This window comes from Chaetomium fimeti (genome assembly GCF_033439085.1).
Source record: "Chaetomium fimeti strain CBS 168.71 chromosome Unknown B0H64scaffold_2, whole genome shotgun sequence".
In the NCBI taxonomy this organism is placed as follows: Eukaryota; Fungi; Ascomycota; class Sordariomycetes; order Sordariales; family Chaetomiaceae; genus Chaetomium; species Chaetomium fimeti.
This window is the reverse complement of record NW_026944330.1, coordinates 4,175,019-4,191,987: the sequence shown is the minus strand read 5'-3', so window position 1 is coordinate 4,191,987 and position 16,969 is coordinate 4,175,019. Positions and strand designations below refer to the sequence as shown.

General features: G+C 55.5%; 7 protein-coding genes across 7 annotated transcripts; 2 read left to right on the top strand and 5 right to left on the bottom strand.

Annotated features, from left to right (window-relative positions):
- Window positions 1–472: 472 nt before the first annotated feature.
- Window positions 473–1,206, top strand: B0H64DRAFT_371831 (glutathione S-transferase; the record flags this gene model as incomplete). Its single annotated transcript, XM_062802188.1, has 2 exons — window positions 473–526; window positions 583–1,206. 2 exons carry the CDS (start codon window positions 473–475, stop codon window positions 1,204–1,206), a joined length of 678 nt encoding a protein of 225 aa, XP_062663008.1.
- A 414-nt stretch (window positions 1,207–1,620) lies between these two features.
- B0H64DRAFT_371830 (uncharacterized protein) lies at window positions 1,621–3,813 on the bottom strand (the record flags this gene model as incomplete). The annotated part of the gene is made up of 6 exons (XM_062802187.1): window positions 1,621–1,799; window positions 1,842–1,852; window positions 1,988–2,063; window positions 2,151–2,464; window positions 2,559–3,005; window positions 3,392–3,813. The coding sequence occupies 6 exons, from the start codon at window positions 3,811–3,813 to the stop codon at window positions 1,621–1,623; spliced, it is 1,449 nt and encodes a 482-aa protein (XP_062663007.1).
- A 2,843-nt stretch (window positions 3,814–6,656) lies between these two features.
- On the top strand, window positions 6,657–7,762 carry B0H64DRAFT_430493 (uncharacterized protein; the record flags this gene model as incomplete). Its single annotated transcript, XM_062805929.1, has 4 exons — window positions 6,657–6,686; window positions 6,778–6,964; window positions 7,059–7,149; window positions 7,242–7,762. The coding sequence occupies 4 exons, from the start codon at window positions 6,657–6,659 to the stop codon at window positions 7,585–7,587; spliced, it is 654 nt and encodes a 217-aa protein (XP_062663006.1). The 3' UTR covers window positions 7,588–7,762.
- Window positions 7,763–7,821: 59 nt separating this feature from the next.
- On the bottom strand, window positions 7,822–9,949 carry B0H64DRAFT_101054 (uncharacterized protein). Its single transcript, XM_062797654.1, has 2 exons — window positions 9,119–9,949; window positions 7,822–8,998 (listed from the first exon to the last, which is right to left on the bottom strand). Exons 1-2 carry the CDS (start codon window positions 9,761–9,763, stop codon window positions 8,021–8,023), a joined length of 1,623 nt encoding a protein of 540 aa, XP_062663005.1. The 5' UTR covers window positions 9,764–9,949; the 3' UTR covers window positions 7,822–8,020.
- A 331-nt stretch (window positions 9,950–10,280) lies between these two features.
- B0H64DRAFT_388632 (uncharacterized protein) lies at window positions 10,281–11,910 on the bottom strand. Its single transcript, XM_062803285.1, has one exon. It carries the CDS (start codon window positions 11,503–11,505, stop codon window positions 10,714–10,716), a length of 792 nt encoding a protein of 263 aa, XP_062663004.1. The 5' UTR covers window positions 11,506–11,910; the 3' UTR covers window positions 10,281–10,713.
- A 1,322-nt stretch (window positions 11,911–13,232) lies between these two features.
- B0H64DRAFT_472610 (uncharacterized protein) lies at window positions 13,233–14,605 on the bottom strand (the record flags this gene model as incomplete). Its single annotated transcript, XM_062807945.1, has 1 exon — window positions 13,233–14,605. The coding sequence occupies exon 1, from the start codon at window positions 14,415–14,417 to the stop codon at window positions 13,233–13,235; it is 1,185 nt and encodes a 394-aa protein (XP_062663003.1). The 5' UTR covers window positions 14,418–14,605.
- A 1,065-nt stretch (window positions 14,606–15,670) lies between these two features.
- B0H64DRAFT_318036 (Pyruvate/Phosphoenolpyruvate kinase-like domain-containing protein) lies at window positions 15,671–16,604 on the bottom strand (the record flags this gene model as incomplete). The annotated part of the gene is made up of 2 exons (XM_062800367.1): window positions 15,671–16,426; window positions 16,551–16,604. 2 exons carry the CDS (start codon window positions 16,602–16,604, stop codon window positions 15,671–15,673), a joined length of 810 nt encoding a protein of 269 aa, XP_062663002.1.
- Between the last annotated feature and the right edge of the window lie 365 nt (window positions 16,605–16,969).

Here is a 16,969-nt window from a genome sequence, read left to right as displayed (position 1 = left end):
TGGAGCCTCAAGAGGGTCCCGCCATTAGTGGAGGGCTTGTCGGAGCGGAGATACCCAGGCGAAGGAAGTGTGTTTCGCAGTTAAGGGGAGCTTGTGAAACGTCGATTGGTCATGAATCGGGGGAACTGTGTACCGTACAGTGCACTCGCCGTAGTGCCGGGCTATCATCCCGCACTACGCGCGAGTGACGACTTGTTCCGTGGCACCGGGTGGAGACAGGTTTCGATCAGATTTTACGTGAGCGGGAGGGGCTCGCCGATGAGAGGGTGAGGTTGCTGCCAAGTGGTGGGAACGTTAGGACCAAGAGGGGGGGACTTAAAAAGGGGGGTTTGCCACCCGGTTCTTATGGTTCTAAGTTAGTATTCAAGCCTCAAATCTACCTTACTGTTGTCATTTCTTCTTTGGAGCACGCAATCCCATCCATAACTCTTCACACCACTCAGTCTCAACCCAATCCACATTTTTAGTCACCATGGCTCCCTTCGGCAGAATCTACACCTACGCGGACAACTACCGCGTCCAGCGGGTAAGTCTCCACTCGCACCTCCCTCCCCTCCCTCCCACCACTCACCCCCTTTCCAGGTCCAAGCCATTGCGGCCATGAACGGCCTCACCGTCGAGGTGGTGCCCGACTTCCAAATCGGCGTAACCAACCGCACCCCGGAGTTCCTGGCCAAGTTCCCGCTCGGCAAGGTGCCCGCCTTCGAGACGGGCGACGGCAGCTTCTTCCTGACGGAGGCGCAGGCCATCGCGCGGTTCGTGGCCGAGAGCGGGCCCAAGGCGGGTCAGCTGGTGGGCGAGGACCCCAAGACGCGCGCGCTCGTCGAGATGTGGTCGTGCTTCGCCGAGCAGGAGCTCGCCGCCAACGCGGTCCCGACCGTCCTCATGCTCGTCGCCAAGCTCGAGCAGTACCCCTACGACGAGGCCAAGGTCAACCAGCTCCTGGCCGCGCTCGTGCGCGCGGCGGGTCGGGTCGAGGCCGAGCTCAAGGACGGCCGGCAGTTCCTCGTGGGCGGCCAGCTCACGCTCGCCGATATCATGGTTGTGGGTGTGCTGCAGCTGGCTGGCAAGTTCTTGATGGATAAGGAGATGCGGAAGGACCTGCCCAGCGTGGAGGCCTATGTCAAGCGGATTATGGAGGTGGCTGAGATGAAGGCGGCTTTTGGCGACCTGCAGTTGTGCGACACCCGGGTTAAGAAGGAGTAAAGGGGCTGGATACAGTATGGCCCCCATAGACGGATTTGAAAAGCAATGATTTGAACCGTTGAATGTGCCTATGGGTCTTTGCGCTTCTCAAGCTTTTGACGTGTCATGATAACAGTTGTGCGACTTTGGAGCGCTTAATGACGATGCTACCTAGTTCTCAAGTTCATTTGCTGTTCCTAGGTACGTAATTACTTGCGCACATTCTAAGTGCACTGCTAAGCCGTCTACAGTAGCGCCACCTCGAGACTTCCATCCACCGTCACCGCTATAGGGAGTCGTCGAATGGCGCATCATGTGTTTCTTTGCCGCAGTGGCTGGTGCTAAAAGCATGCGCACAATTAAGACACTGTGCGGAGGTCGCGTTTGTTGTCCATCCGCAATTACAGCAAACCCACATTTGAACCTTTACCAAGGTTAGCGTAGAGAGAGAATAAGTGAGGGGGATATTACCCTGATGTAGCTCGGTCTGAGGGTCTTGGGACAGAAGTTCGCCACCACGCTCGCCCCTTGCTTCAGTCCGATAACGGGGTATAGAGAAGACGGATGGTGCTTTCTATCAATTTCGATCCCCCCTTGAATGCTTTTCAGTAAACCTGTTTGGCGATTCCAGGAATCAGTTGTGGCCGTGAACTTACCAATGTGTTTCCTGTTCAAGGCAAAGTAGGCTATCCGGCCATGGAGTCCGCATCCGACGACATCACCCGGGCGAACCGATGGACCTGTGATCAGGGGAGCTGCCGAGCCTGTAAATAATTCGCCGCTGTTGCCGCAATATACGTACAGCCCGTCGATTCCGGGCACCGCAACTGATGGCGTCTTGTCGGCACAGAAGCCGACACACACGTCTCCAGTCCGTACTGTAATCTCAAAGTAGACTGCAGAGGGACTTGGAGAAGCCGACATGCCTTTTCCCGACCTCGTCGTTCTAACAAATGCGAACGCACGAGTGTTGACGCGTGTTTGGGGGCCGGGGAAGGCTACCCCCAAACCTGTGGTGCTAATGCGTAGCTCCTGAGCACATGTCAAGGGATCCCAGCGGATTCTACCATCATTCACCAATCTGATCCGTTTGTACTCGGATATCTCGTGGTTCAGCGCTTCGTCGTCTTCATCCTGTGGTGGAGAATCAATACCATCTGAACTTGCAGGTGGACCAGGCCTGGCTTCCGCGGATTTGGATATATTGGACCGGTCGTTGCGGCCCTGTTCGTTGTGACTGTCCATTAAGTCGGCACTTTGGGGCTGGGGGATCTCAATCCTGCGGAATAATATGCCACAGTTCGGACTTCGTAGACTTAAAGTCAATAACCGGGGTTCTTCGACACCTGAGCATCTGGGATGATGTGGCTTACCACTCGATCTCTTCATCCTGAGGCCCGGCGCATTCTGCGCGGCAGCTCGGACAGGTAGTCGTTTTGGTAAATATGTTTTCGAAGAACAAGCTCATGTTGACTCGCTGGCCTGGTCGGAAACACCGTTCCCACGCGCGCGTGAGGTCTATGTCGCGGAGAGTTTCTGCATCTGTGATGGCAAACTTCCTCTCTTCCACCTTTCGCGCGCCACTTTCGCCATAACGTTTTTTCAGCGCGCAAATCAGAACCTGGGCTCTTTCGTTAGCGGGACCCTTAACTAAAAGGGCAATGGCACAGCTGACGTCGACACAGGTGACGAATTCGAGGTGAAAGGGCACCAAAACGCCACGGGCGTCTTCTAGGTAGACGGGCTGTTGACGAAGCACCTGCCCAGGGATCTCCGTCTGCGCTTGGGACATCATCTGAATGATTCGCGTCGTCGCCTGCCTGCGATTTGTCAACATCATAGAATCCAATTGTCTTTTTGTCCGCACAGTCCTACAGTGTTTGCATCATGATCATCGCTAAGTCTGAATTGCTTTCCCTCTGCTTTGTTGCTAATCTGGAATTCAAGATGTCAGGAAGCGGCCAAATGAAGGTAGTGCTGAGATCCCTACTCTACAACTCCGTTGCTGATCTCCTGCCTCAAATTGGTCTCGAGATTGGAGACGAGTTGCTGTAGAGACGATCGGTCAAGTTGTGCTTGGGACTGAACCTCATTTCGCATCCGGTTCATCGTGTCTCTCACAATGTCACTTTCACGCCGACAGGTTAGCAATGCCCCGTAGAAGGACCTTCAACCCTTAGGTCCTTCTCAGAAAAGGCCAACTTACATCTGCAGTAGTTGAAGCATGATGCCCATTGCCGCAGTGTGTCCGTGAAGGCGGGCCCTCAGTTCATCCACATCATGTGCCTTGTAAACGGCCCATTTAACCTTGTAAAATGCATCTTTCCACCACCTTCCCGTGCCTTCTTGGCTGAGGCACTGCATGTAGACGTCGCCTTTTTGAAGGAAATTGCTGATATCCGTTTGGCAATGAGACCCTGCTTGCTGAACCATCCAGAGCCTCGGTTCCAACTCAGCCGGCACCTGGAGGTCCCTGACTGCAGTCATGGCTTCCTTGAGGGAATGAAGCTCTTGGACTAAGCCCTGAAACTTGACGGTTGATCCACGGCCATCGCTTAGTGCGACAGCAAGGTCATGCACAAGTTCAATCACGGCTAGAAAGTCCCCGACCGAAAAGCCAAAAGACATGATGATTAGCGGAGAGGTTGCGCTCTTTGATAGTATGCGAATGTGATGGCGAGTAGACGTTGAAAAGGAAGAAAGAATCTGTCTGATCGAAGACGCCCAACTGCGTCAACCCCGCGCGAACTTAACGAAAGGCGGAGAGCAGGCTGCAGAGTCTGTGAAACCTCATCATGAGCTGGGACTGGCCAGATGGACGCCACTGCTACCATCCAAATGATCCAATGGACACGGAAGGGCAGACTCCTCGCTGCAGCCCACAGAAGAACGCCTATGCACCTTTTTTGTCTGCCTGAGGAATAAAGCGGAAGAGAACGGAAGCCTTTTGTGAGAAAGGTTGCGTTTACGAAGTACGGAACGCGCAACCATGGACCTCGAGAGCCCCTTTTCTGCTCGAGTGCTTGTCAACAATGCCATTTATTGCCCCATTCAGAAGCGTCACATACTCCGACTGCTTTTGAACAAGACGTAACCTTGCATTCTCAACCGGCGCCATAAGATCGTCCCTCATGTTCGCCGCAAACTGAAAGGTGAGAAATAGGTATGCCGCAGTACGGTGTTGCAAGTAGGGTAGGATGCGGCGCATTCCACAGCGTACAGCTTGCAGCCCAACTCCAGTCTCGATGGCCATTGCTGAGCGTGATTGGCCCTGGACGCAGTGCTGTCGAAGGGGCTTAAGGGCTAGTGCATTATGCACGCTGCACGCTGCGTGCTGCAGAGTGACACCGCCCATTTTGAGAAACCTGTGTGTGGCGAAGTCTTCAAATTGGCCCTCGCTTGGCCCTCTTTGAAACGAACATTCGATGATGAGTCTTGAAATTATATAATGCAGACGAGTGTAGAAAGAACACAGGCTGTGTTTCACTTCCGGGCCTTGTTACCAAAAGTTCCTTGAGGAGCAACTCGGCTTTCACTTGCCAGTTGTCGATCACAGTCTCAGGTGTTTTAGTCACCCGCATGTATACCTAGCTCAGGGTCCGCCATGTGTGATATCAGGCTGGTGGCTAGCATGACTGAATTTGTTGACTCGGTAGGTAGCTAGGTAGGTAGCTCGGTAATAGCATATGAGCTGACCAGGATCATTCAACACACTCCATCACCTAGAGGTAGACAGTCCCCCTACCGACAGACCTAGGGCCAGGGATAGCCCTTTGTCCAACTTAGCAAGCACCGGTGGCTCATCATAGCATTACCAGAGGCCCAGGGCTAGTCACGTCTTTGTTCGTCACCTTGCTAGTGCGACGCACGGCCAGCCGACTTGCTTGCTGCCACTGCCAGTATCGCTACCGCCGGGCCTGCTGTGGGTACCGTACCTCGTCGCCGCATCCTCTTCTTTTGCAGTCGTCACACGGGTCAGTGTAGCGCATGTAGCCAACCTCCCAGAGCTTGCATTCTCGGTGTCCCTTGCAGCGCGCCCCGAAAAGGACCAAGGGGCCGTAGTGGTCGCAAGTGTAAATTATCTGCGCCTAGGTGCACATTACGGCCGTGTGGACTTTAGACTCAAGTATTAGCAACCCCTGACCCGGCCATCCTTGGAATGATAAAAGCGTCACTTGCTGGTTACGGTCATAAGGGCTGTTGATTGGAATCCAAGGTATCCTAGGAAAGGAAGAGCTGGAGAAGAAACGCCGCGAAATGACGAATGGTGAAGCTTTGGCGGGAGTGAAGCGGGTAACAGAATGGTGTTGGTGATGTGAACCCGTTTTAGACTCGAAGTAGCCGGGCTCTTCCTCGCTTTTTATGCTTGTTGTACCCTCCGTCGAACCCTATTGTTGATTTCAACGGAGTCATCTTTCTTGACCTATAGCGGTCCTGTGATACGAACTGCGCTTGCATCATTGGCGTACTCGGCTGTTTTTCTCGAACATTCTAACGCCTAAGAACGCCTCCTGATGCCAATCGCTAGCATTGGGTCGTTGTCGTTTCCGTTAACCAATCCGCGTTTCGGGTTTACCTTGAATGTATCTCATATCAGGCCCTGCTTTTCACGGCTTCTTCCTGTAACTGAGATACTGGTGGTAGTAATCTTGCTAGGTACTATACCAACTCTCACGCCCCATGACCGCTTCTGGGTTTTTGGCCTTCCCCCCTTTTGTTCTCCACGACTGAATGACTACTCGAAAAGGCTATGTCACCCACACTAGATACAAAGGATTTACAAAAAGAGGTCAGCATGGACCTGGGAAAGCGGCCGTGGCATGTGTGCGGCTCAAATCTGGTCCTGGGGCGAATCGTCGTTGAAGAGCCTGCTGCACGTCAAGCTCAACCCTCAAGGTGACAATGGTGGATTTTGTGGGCTATCGCGCGTGCTGCGCTGTCTTGTTATCTATTGAGCTGTAATAATACCCTTGGCGGATCTGCAGCTTTGTGCCGAATAGGAGATGGCGTCGTCAGGAGGGGTGCCTTTAGCATTTTAATTCGCCTTCGGACTAAGACTCGGGACCGTCCTGTTTCACAACACGCGGAGGGATCCGGGAGTGACTTTTTCCCGGTTTCTTGCGAGGCAACTAGTATCCTACTTTATGATTAGGCCTAGACCTCGGCCTATTCGATCAGTAAGCTTTGAGGTATAGTACGAACTCGACTTTGCTCATCTTAGGCTGTCATCTAGTGCTGAATGAGGCTCCGAGGAGCCGGATGTGGGTTGGACTTCACTTGTAGGTGGGTGGGCCCGAGTTAAAACCCTTTCGGCTTAAAAGAGCTCCTCACTGTAATCGGGCACAGCCCGAGTTAGGCCCTGACGCATGTAAGCCTTGTTTTCTTGCTCGCCAAACGACAGCCTTGGAGCGGAAATTACGCAACGAAGAGGAAGAAAACAGGTAGGCAAGGTCATGGAGCCCAATCACACGATGTGGAACTTCATCGGCACACGCGGCCCAGTGAGAAAATCATGTGTGAACTACCTCTGAGTGCAATCTTAGCCTCCGCCCCCCCTAGGGAACTACTTATCTAGCTCTTACGGTATCTAAGAGACTTCTGGACACGACTCGTCTCACTCACGGCCCCTTTGAGATGTATCACCCGGAGACGCTTGGGGAGAACGAAGAGGATGCCATGCAGCTCATACCACACAACAACATATGGGCTAAGAACGAGCAGACTCAAAATAGCCAATATTTGCCTAGCATGACGAGTCTCATTGACGAGAGATTCCTCGGTGAGTCCCGCTAGTCGGCTAATAGATCATATTTCCAGCTCGGCTAATAGCTGGAGAAGCGGAAGCAACACACTCCTCAGACAAGCCTCGGCAGGACCCGTTCTGGTTACTGGCGAGGCGTCCGGCTCGCTCGGTACCAAGTTTGTTCCCTTTCTCGACGCACCAAAGCCCAGCTACTACCCTAGGTAGCGAAGGCGAGTTCAGCTCAACCCTCGACAACCCTACGTGTTCCATGTTGGACGCGGAAATGGATATCATGCCGCTCTGGGAACCCCAGGATATGTCTATCAGCAGCCCAGATAACGGCCCTCGCAAACACCAACCCTGCTGTGCCCCATTCGCCCCCTCCGACCCGTTTCAAGGTATCCCAGGGGGACGCGGTGCTGTTGAACATTATGGATTGCCAGAGGACATCGGCTGATGAATGGATGGATCTGTTACAAAAGCAGGGAGGGGGTGATGGCTCGGGGACTTCGACTGATGCGGACGGCGAGGTATCGGAGTATGACGATGCCTCGGAGAGTGAGAGTGCCGATGATATGTGGAGGTCGGAGGACGAGGATGAAAACCCCATGGTTACGCACATGTTATCACGGCGTTCTGGCACCCCGGTGCGGCGGTGACGCTGCACTGGGGGCCCGGGATATACCAACAATAACAGAAGTGAACACGCTAGATTCCTTTAGACAAATATACACGGGCACTTTGAGCATTTCCTTAACCTCAGATGTCTCGCCCCCCTACTCGAGTAACCTTTGGGATCGAGATTTCAAACCCAACTGCAATACCGTTTCTAAGCGGGTCGCACATTGGGTTTCAGACGTCACACACCCGGGTTGAGTTGTAAGCGTCATAGGGTGGTTACGCCGCATCATGCAGGCATATATTGATTCGTCATGGTCAGCACATAAGTGACAAGCCCACCGGTGGCTGTAAGACCACGGTTCGTTCCCAAAGGAGTAATCGAGTCCATGTCACAAAACAGGGTTTTACAACAATGGCCAACACAATCTCCGATTCGAGCCATAAACCCAAAGTCTCACACCAACCCCCCCTTCACAGCTTTATCTCCCCACAAACATACTCCAACAACGGCGGGATCCAAACAGTAACCGCAACCACCTGCCCAAAACTCCAGTTTTTCGCATCCACCATATCCAGCCTAATCGCGGTCGACAGCACCCAGATCTGCATCCCGACCCCCGCCAAAAACATCACCGTCGTAAACCAAAACGCCGCCCGCTGCCACGGCAACAACGCCCTCTTCTCGGGGCTCGGACCGGGGCCCTTTTCCAACCTCACACGCCGCGCCCATATCCGGGCACCCACCGGCGGCAGCAGCAGCAGCACGACAAACACAAAGGTCGACCAGATCCAGATCAGCGGCGTCAGCACGCGCAGCGACGTGTGCGCGGCGATGCCCTCCGTAAACTCGCCCGAGTCCGTGTCCACGACGGGGCACACGGCCAGCCCGGAGTACTCGCCGCACTCGGCGACGGCCGAGATGTTGAGCCGGTAGCGCTTGTAGACGTCGCCGCGCGTCATGCCCGGGCGCGGGTCCAGGTGGGTGTAGAGGATCCAGTAGACGACGGAGGAGAGGAGGTGGACGACGGCGGTGAGCAGCGTGATGGCCGGGGAGGAGGCGCGGTAGTAGACGAGGAGGAGATAGCTGAAGATGACGGGCAGGATGCTGTTGGTGGCGAGGGGGGTCACCAGGAAGGTGGTGACGAAGTCGACGGTGGACATGTTGGCCACGAGGACGGCGATCATGAGCGTGCCGCCGAAGTAGCATTGGGATTTGTGGAATTCGAGGAGCAGGTCGATCCACGCGCGGAAGTGGCTGCCTATGTCGGGGTCGTTGGCCGGTCCGTCGGTTTTCTCGGGGGGCTTGTCGGACTTCTCGGAGGGTTTGTCGGGCTTCTTTTTTGCTGGTCTGTCGGGCCGGCCCTTCCTGAGATGATGCCGGGTGAAGAGGGCGAGCCCGGCCCAGAGAATGGCGACGAACCCGCATTGCATGACATAGGATGAGAAGACCTGGAGAGCTCATGTTAACATCTCCCTTTTCTTTGCTTCTGTTCTTTTCTTTCTTCTTTCCCTCTACCCGACGTAGCTGAACTTCCTCGAAGCATTAGTGTAAGTAACAGCTGGACTCACCCCAACTCCCACGATATCCGGATCAGCCCACGGCAACGCCCCCGTGCCGGCATTGCAGATGTTGTTGAGGCATCCGTTGATCCCCCAAATATTCGGAAGTGTGCTGTTGGTGATCAGCCTCACTGGCGAGCAGGCAGCGTTGTAGCAGTAGCGGTTGTTGCGCGCGCTGCCACAGGTAGACGACAGGCAGTCGGTCACGGCCAGGGTGATATCCTCCAGGCTGGTCTCGAACTCGCTCTCGGTCGGCCCAAGCCGTAGGTGCTTCTGTACCACCCGCTCAATGTGGGGTTCGAGTAGGCGTTGCGACGAGAATGAGGCGATGATGGGTAGATTGGCACAGGCCTTGTATCGCGCGAGAAGCAGGGAGCCGTTTCCCGCCTGGTTGTTCTGCTCGGCCGACGTGTAGAGCGTCTCAGCTAACCGACAACGGCTGTAGAGACGGCATATCTCGGGGGTAGAGAGGCAGGCGCTGTCCAACAGGCCGTTTGTTGGCGCAAAGATCCTCCTACACGCCGTGGAATTCTGCTCGTTGAGGTAGCAGCATTGGTCACGGGCCACGGTGTCGCTGAGTGCTCTATATTTACCGAGTCCATCGCAGGCAATCAAGTTCGACAATATGCCGGTGGTCATGTCCTTAGACGCCATACTGGGCAACGCAAATAATTAATAATTATAGGGGGAGAGGGTGTTCTTAGATGTGGACAGTGGATGGTTAAGGGGCTGGGTGATCGAACAGTTTAACAGGCAGTTTAATGAATAGGTGGTGTTTTCTGGGAATGGTTAGGGCTTTAGGACTTTAGGACTATATATTATATACGGCTTATGTCGGGGTGTCCGTCAAGTAGTCGGTGGCGAAGCTGCTTGGCCCAAGGCAGGGATCTTCACCTGACGCAACCTTGCAGCGCGCATCCTTCACCGGAAGGCCTCTGGGCCTACGATTTTGATTGTGTGACTCCCAGGGCCAGCACAAGGCTTACTCTGGCAAAAGTGAAGGATGTGCAAACAGTCATTGGTTTCAAACCCCGTCAAAGGATGCCAGTGAGAGGAAGGAGACGGAAGTTGACCAATCGATCGAATTCTGGACCACACTGTGGTTCAAGAATATCCAGGAAGTGGAAAATACATTTAACACTCGGTACCTACCGTGACTTTGGTTGTCCGCGGCGCGAGAATATATATAGGTATTTCTACGGCGCAACACTTTGCCAACCGTCCAGCAGGACTGGACATATAACATCTCACCTGCCCCGGCTTAGCATCCTCCAAACCCTGGTGCATGCGCTGCAAGTCCGCGACTTGGGAAGGTCTTTGCTCCAGTCACGTCTAGACTTGAGCCGTCTTTTTTGGTTGTTCGCGCGATGAGCCCCTGATCGAGACAAGCAGCCATGTGGCGTTTTCGCTAGACCAGCGATTCTCGTCGATGGTGTTGGGGGTGGCGGGTCCCTCGAAGCGCGCTGTAGCGGCGGCGGTGGAGGTGGATGGCTGGCTTGTGGATTACACGGTGAAGTGTCGGGCGGCGGCGAATCGTCCTTATGTACCTTACCTAGGTACCTAGGTAGACTGACAAGCGAGCCACGGGAATCCTCACCCAACTCTCAGACATTATCTGCCGTGACCCGTCCATGAAGACGCTCATACTCTTCTAGCGCCTCCGTCTCGTTCTGGGCGACATCCGTGTAACGCTCCCATGTCTCCCTACCACTTTTCCACTTCATCCGCACTTCTAGGATACCGTCTTGCGCCGTTCTATGGCCACAAATCCCCTCCGCCTCCCATTCCTCCCCGTCGTCCCACGCCTCATCGGGATTCATCACCGCTGCCTCATATTCCTCCAAGCTGCCCTCGAAGCGGATCCCGTTAATATAGAGGGACGGCTTCGAGCTGTCGTTGAAGTAGGGCCGGGGGCCCCAGTCATCCTCCCGCATTTCCGCGTATCTCTGGGCAACCCGCGCGTCCAGCGCCGGGTTTCCACTGATCCGATACCCGTCTCCCGATTCATGGATAACAACGGCATGGATTGGCCGTGCCAGGCTCTCGTCTACCTGCCGACGGACCTCGGGCTTGCAGTCGTGGAGAAAGAGGTCGAAGCAGACCAGGAGGCGGTTGCGGTCAAGCAGGACGCCGTGGAGCTGCACGTCGGCCGTGTAGCTGGTAACACTGTCGGTTGATGTGGCGCCTCCGTCTGTAGCTATGGCGGGTGAAGGCACTGGAGGGGGTCCGAGTTGTGCGGGGATGGCGCGGGCAAGCTCCTCGGTCGATTGGCGGGCGAAGGCGATCGCGTCCGACGAGTGTCGGGACGGGAGCGGGTACCGCATGCTGAGGAGACATCGGATCGTCCCGTCTGCCGTCAGGGCAGCGGAGCTTTCGGGGGCGACTGTGAGTTGCATGTTTTTGGCTCTCGGTTCTGTAGTTGTGAGCAGTGAGGTGTTGCCGTGTTGGTGCCAAATAATACCTTACCTCCCTACCTCAGGGAGGTGCCCAGGAGATCGTCAAGCATTCTAATTTTAAACCGCCTTGGCCCCCACATTGCCACGCGTGTCCCAAGCAGTGTGGGTAATACCGAGAAATATCGCGAATTCGCGTCCACCGTCCACCGTCTGCGGACTTACATGGCCTTCGCTGAAGTTGTAGGAAAGGTACCGGGTCACGGGGCGTTGGGGTAACCCGCAGTCCTCCCTAACTAGGTATGGAAGAGATACCACTCCTGGGATTCCCGCCGCTCGGGCTTCCCGATTCTAACTAAGTTGGGGGCCGTTGGGGGCCGTAAATTCAGTTGCTCAGGTCTTGGTTTTGGGGGCGAGAAGCGCAGCACGGCCGAAACACTGGTGGGCCTTCAAAGCCTCTAATAATTTTAGATCAAGCAAGGATAATTTGCCCCTCTCTAGCCGGTTGGTTGGGGCTGCTGTCGATGTATCATGTGTTTAGCGGCGGCACAAGTTGAAGACTGAGGCACTTGGCCTCCGCGGTCTGCGATGGGCGGGCCAACCAGCCACTCAGATCAACTAGCATTCGCCGACAGGCCCCGTGGGCATTGTCTGCAACACCATAACCGAGTGTGGCCATGCTCGTGCCGCCGGAAGTATGTTCTATGGCGGGCTCTTCTCGTTTCAGTCAAGGGCGCAATCTGCCGACCTGCTCCAAATGCTTGAAAGTTGGCTCTATCGTCACAGCCTCAAGGGCCAGAGGAAAGGACAGGACAATGGCCGAGAGCGGCGCGATTGAAACGAAGCTAAACGCATAGCCGAGGGAAAGGGGGCAGGTCATGGCCCAGACGGCGGCCGTTGGCCTACGACGACATGAGTATTTACCTATATAAGGATCTCTTTCCGTCCAGCCTTTGACCTCTTGCTTGAATATCTAGACTCTATCACCCCATCGCCTACTCCCCTACTCCCTTCACTCAGCCGCCAGGATTACAAACGACCAAACACAAACCCCCTTTGAACCACCCCATTCCTCACTCTCTCAGACTTCTCTGGAAACCCCAACGCCATGTGCTTCCAGAGGATTGTAAGATGCCGGAGATGCCGCCAGGTCGTGGACGACAGAGTCGTCCGTTGTATCCCGTCTCGGCGGCGTGGAGGCAAACAACACAGACCTGGACAGGTTGGCTGGGAACTGCCGCGGCACCAGGAGACAAACCAGAGCTGCAATGACTGCCAGAACGAATCCGGCTATGCGAGCTAAGTTGAACACCTAGCACAGAGGGTGGTAAGTGTTACGCTATGACGAATTCACATCTGCCGTGGCTTCAAGACCACCTCCAATACTTTGCTAAGATATTCTAAGCTAACAACTGCCATATCAGAAGGTGTGGACGCCTTGGGTACCTCGGGTTTCGCTAGGATTGCGTCAGATCAGGCATGCTTACCTAGGGATATGTTACAAGCCGTGGGGGAAGAGTCGGATGACAGCTGCTGGACAGCGTTACACTGATTGCTGCTGGGCAGTGTTACACTCATTTGGTTAGAAATACACATGTTGGGGACTTTTCGGAATGCTTTGTGACTTTCTTGAACTATGAACAAAACAGCCTCCCTCTGGGCCAGTTCTACCAATGCAATAGCCTATTAACGGCCTGTTGACTCTGTCCAAGGTTACGCGTTTCGTCCCCTTAGTCAGGCAGCTCAACCTCCCCGCTCATGCCCCAACCGTGGACAGACTCGTTGGAGCCAACCAACCCACCGGTGACCTCGACAACAAACCCCGAATTCCCCGTCCCGTCAGGGCCCGGCCTACTAGTAGGCTTCGCCCACCAAGCCTGGTGGTGGCGGAGATCAAACCACCATCTCTCCCTCTCAGGCCCCGCAGAACGAAAGTCAAGCCGGTATCCGACATTCTTATCCCGGAACTTGGCGGGCAGACCGGCACCCTCGTGCAGCTTCTCCGTCCGCACAGCGTCGGCGGTAGCGACCGCGTCGCGGCGGTCGGGCGGCAGGGACCGCAGGGCGTAGGACACCAGCTTGCCGTCGCGGTACAGCGCCGCGTTCACCGTCGTCTGGTAGTACTTGTGCGCCTTGCTCACGAGCCGCATCATCGCCATCACGTACGGCCCGGCCTTGGCCCGCACGAACAGCGCGTCGGTTGCCTCCTTGCCCCACACCATCGGCAGCCATGACCGGTCCATGCCGCCGAACGCCCGCTGTTTCGGGCCGAGGAGCATCCGCTTTTCTGTTTTCTTGTCCGGGTTTGTGGGGTCGTCGATGTGGAAGGTCAGGTCAACCGTGGCATCGGCCATGGCGATGGGGCGCATCCAGTACGCTCCCGGGGCGACCTCGGCCTCCCGGTCCGTTTTGGGCAGGGTGGCATACCCCAACGACCGTTGTGTCAGGTTTCCGGTGATCCTGCCGGGGGCGTCGAAGGTCACGGTGGTGGTCGACAGGTCGGTCGCGACGTCGAAGGTGGCGGAGGTGCGGCAATTGTCGTCCTGAGACTCTTCCGTGCGCCAGGCGCCGGTTATGCGGCCATGGGCAACATCGGGGCCTTCTGAGGTGACTACTGACACTGGCACCACCAGGTGCTGGGACCACACGGTGCCATCGGCCCAGGCGGCATTGATGGCGGCCCTGAAGCTGGCCGGGGCTTGTGAGCCGTCGCGGAAGAAGGAGACGGTGAAGGCGGCGCTGCCATCTTCTGCCATGGCATCAAACAGCCATGTTTCAACGGCGGTTGGGCTCAGCTTCTCGGGCCATTTGGGGAATAGGTTCGCGCTGTCAGGGAGAACAGCTGTTCCCGGGATTGGTGTGTCGGCGAGAAACTGATCCCCCTGGAGGAGCGACGTGAATGGAGCTGCCGCCATGGTTTCGTGGGGGACGACGGCCCCGTGCACACGGGCTAGGGAAGGGTTATATTGGAGGAAGCGGAGGGGCACTACAAGGGCGAGATTTGTACCCGTGAGCGAGGGTCCCAGAAACCACCCTCTCGTTGCCTGGCTAGAAATAGGAGAGCTTCAAGGATTCCTAATGTAGGTACTCACCTCACCCTGTCCGGCCTCCGAACCCCAAGGTGCCCACTTCGATCCATAGAGGCGGAGTTAGACTTCCTCGCCGGGATACTTCGGGAGACGACAACTAAGTGGTGACGTACGCAAATTAAAGTCGTATTGGAGCGCATATTCTAAAGCCACGGCCGCTACACCGAAAAGCACCGAAGGTAAACGTGAAGTCTGGAGCTTCCACATCGGGAATACACCGCGGTTCACCGAACACCCATCCAGTCAACGTAACCTTCCTCGGTACAATCCGGCCTCGGATATAGCCAAGCCTCTTACGCGTCTCCGGCGCGGGCAAACCCGAGGAGCTCCGCGCGACGGCCGGGCCTTCTGGTGTTGTAAGTTGTGGTCCATCGTATTCTTTCGTGTTCACGGCTCGGTTGCCGATGTAGTCCGGTAACTCCGGTTTATCCCAGCGGCGCAGCTGACAGCCGGGATTCCAATCGGCGTGCTCTTGAGGATAATGCCCGGATGGTATGGTCGAGTTCTGCCGGAGGTAACGGTCGTGGGCGCTTCCTGTACAAGTACCTATGTATTGTTTAGTATTAGCTAACTCCGTCAAGTTACTGGGGAGGTACTCAACTTGCTGTCTCAGCAAGGAAATCAGGGCCCTTAACGCGACGGATATTTTGTTGAATATGCTGTTTCATACCGTGTAACCACTTTCTTCGTGTTGCAATAGCATTATTATGGGTATCAGTGGTTGTTCCCACCCAGGTAGGTACCTAGGTTGGAACTCTCACACGAGTTAGAGTTACGTTCAGTAATATATCTCATTAGCAGATAGGGTTTCCTGTATTCATGTACCCATTAGAATATCATCAGGACAATGATTTAGAGTGCTTGTTTTCGTTGTGTGTACGATTTGGGTGGTTCGGGGATATCATCAGATAGGTATTATCAACACTTGAGCTTCACGTAGGTGCGGTGGAGTTTCACTAGGATTCCAAGGGGGCTTTCGTAGAGGAGATGTTCTAAAGTGCTTCACTACTGACGCCGAAAAGGAATGAAACTTCCGCCTTATTTAACAAAATATTAGCCTCCCGAATCACAACTGGTGCTTAGTTCAGCAACCGCGTTCTATCGATCTTGGCCACTGCAGATGCGCAATCTACGGCGGCCATGGCGAGTAGATTCGAGTCCTGCTGGCAGAGCATAAAACGGACGTTGAGCGTGTTAATAGCCCACTCGTGCAGCTCCCGGTTGTTGTAGATGCCCGCCAGACCCATAGTCTTCCCGCTGTGTCGGCACGCGGCGCTTACTTTCTCCAGCGCCGTCCGGAATGCCCTCGTCTCGAACCGGCCGGGCATGCCCATGTCAGTGGACAGGTCGAGGCAGCCGACCAGGAGCACGTCGACGCCCTCGACGGCTGCGATGGCCTCGATGTTGTCGATGCTGGAGGCGGCCTCGATCATAACGATGACGGACGAGGCGGCTGCGTTGCAGACCTCGACGATGCGGTTGATGGCCGTCACGCGCATTCCCAGGGCGGGCTGCTGTCCCCACATAGAGCGCACCCCCAGCGGGGGGAACTTGCACGTCTGAACAGCGGCGCGCGCGTCGGCCGCTGTGTGGACGTGCGGGAACACGATGCCCATTGCGCCGCCGTCGAGTGCTTGCTGCACAAACCCGATGCCGCACTGGTATGGTACCCGTACGAGCGGCGTCAGACCGCTGAGGAGCCCTGCGCACGCGATGGCGCTGGCGTCGGCGAGTGACAACGTAGAGTGTTCGAGGTCGATGAATAGCGCTTCGAAGCCGGCGTTCGCCGCCAGCTGCACCACAAGCGGGTTGGCAACCATCCGGACACCCATGGCCTGTAACTGCGCTTAGCTCTCTTCTTGAGTAATACCGTGAACATGTTTCATGTGTCCTTCCCCCACCCATTACTTGTGTTCAGGCGGGGTCAACTCGGAAACGAAAGGAGAGCCATAAACACACCTTGCAGAGGCGCCCAGCGGAAGCTTTGGTCAAGACATTGTTGAAGGATGCCATCTTGCCAGAGAGTGTGGAAATCGGAATGCGTGAGGTGGATCAGACGAGGTTCGGAGCAGGCCAGGTTCAGAGTAGAGCAGGAACACGTACACCGAAACTTAGCAGTTTGAACGGACCACCGGAGCATATATACTACGTAAGCAAGCACGACATGAACACTCGATTGGTGAGGTCTCCAGTGTCCCCTTCTTCATTTCACCGGGCAAAGGGAGTGTGCCTCCTGGACGGGGCAACGGAACCGCCCCTCTTACCTTTGGCATTCTGCCGCCGCGTTTAGGTGCGGCCTACTTGCACCGAATTACTCCGTATGGGCCCCGGAGATGGGAGGTCAGTTACCATGGCGAGGTCGCTATTAGAGTACGAGG

Coding starts and splice junctions, on each gene's coding strand:
- B0H64DRAFT_101054 (XM_062797654.1), bottom strand. CDS start 9,763: ATGGCGTCTAAGGACATGACCACCGGCATATTGTCGAACTTGATTGCC. Junction 8,999..9,118: donor CGGATATCGTGGGAGTTGGG/GTGAGTCCAGCT, acceptor TGAGCTCTCCAG/GTCTTCTCATCCTATGTCAT.
- B0H64DRAFT_388632 (XM_062803285.1), bottom strand. CDS start 11,505: ATGCAACTCACAGTCGCCCCCGAAAGCTCCGCTGCCCTGACGGCAGAC.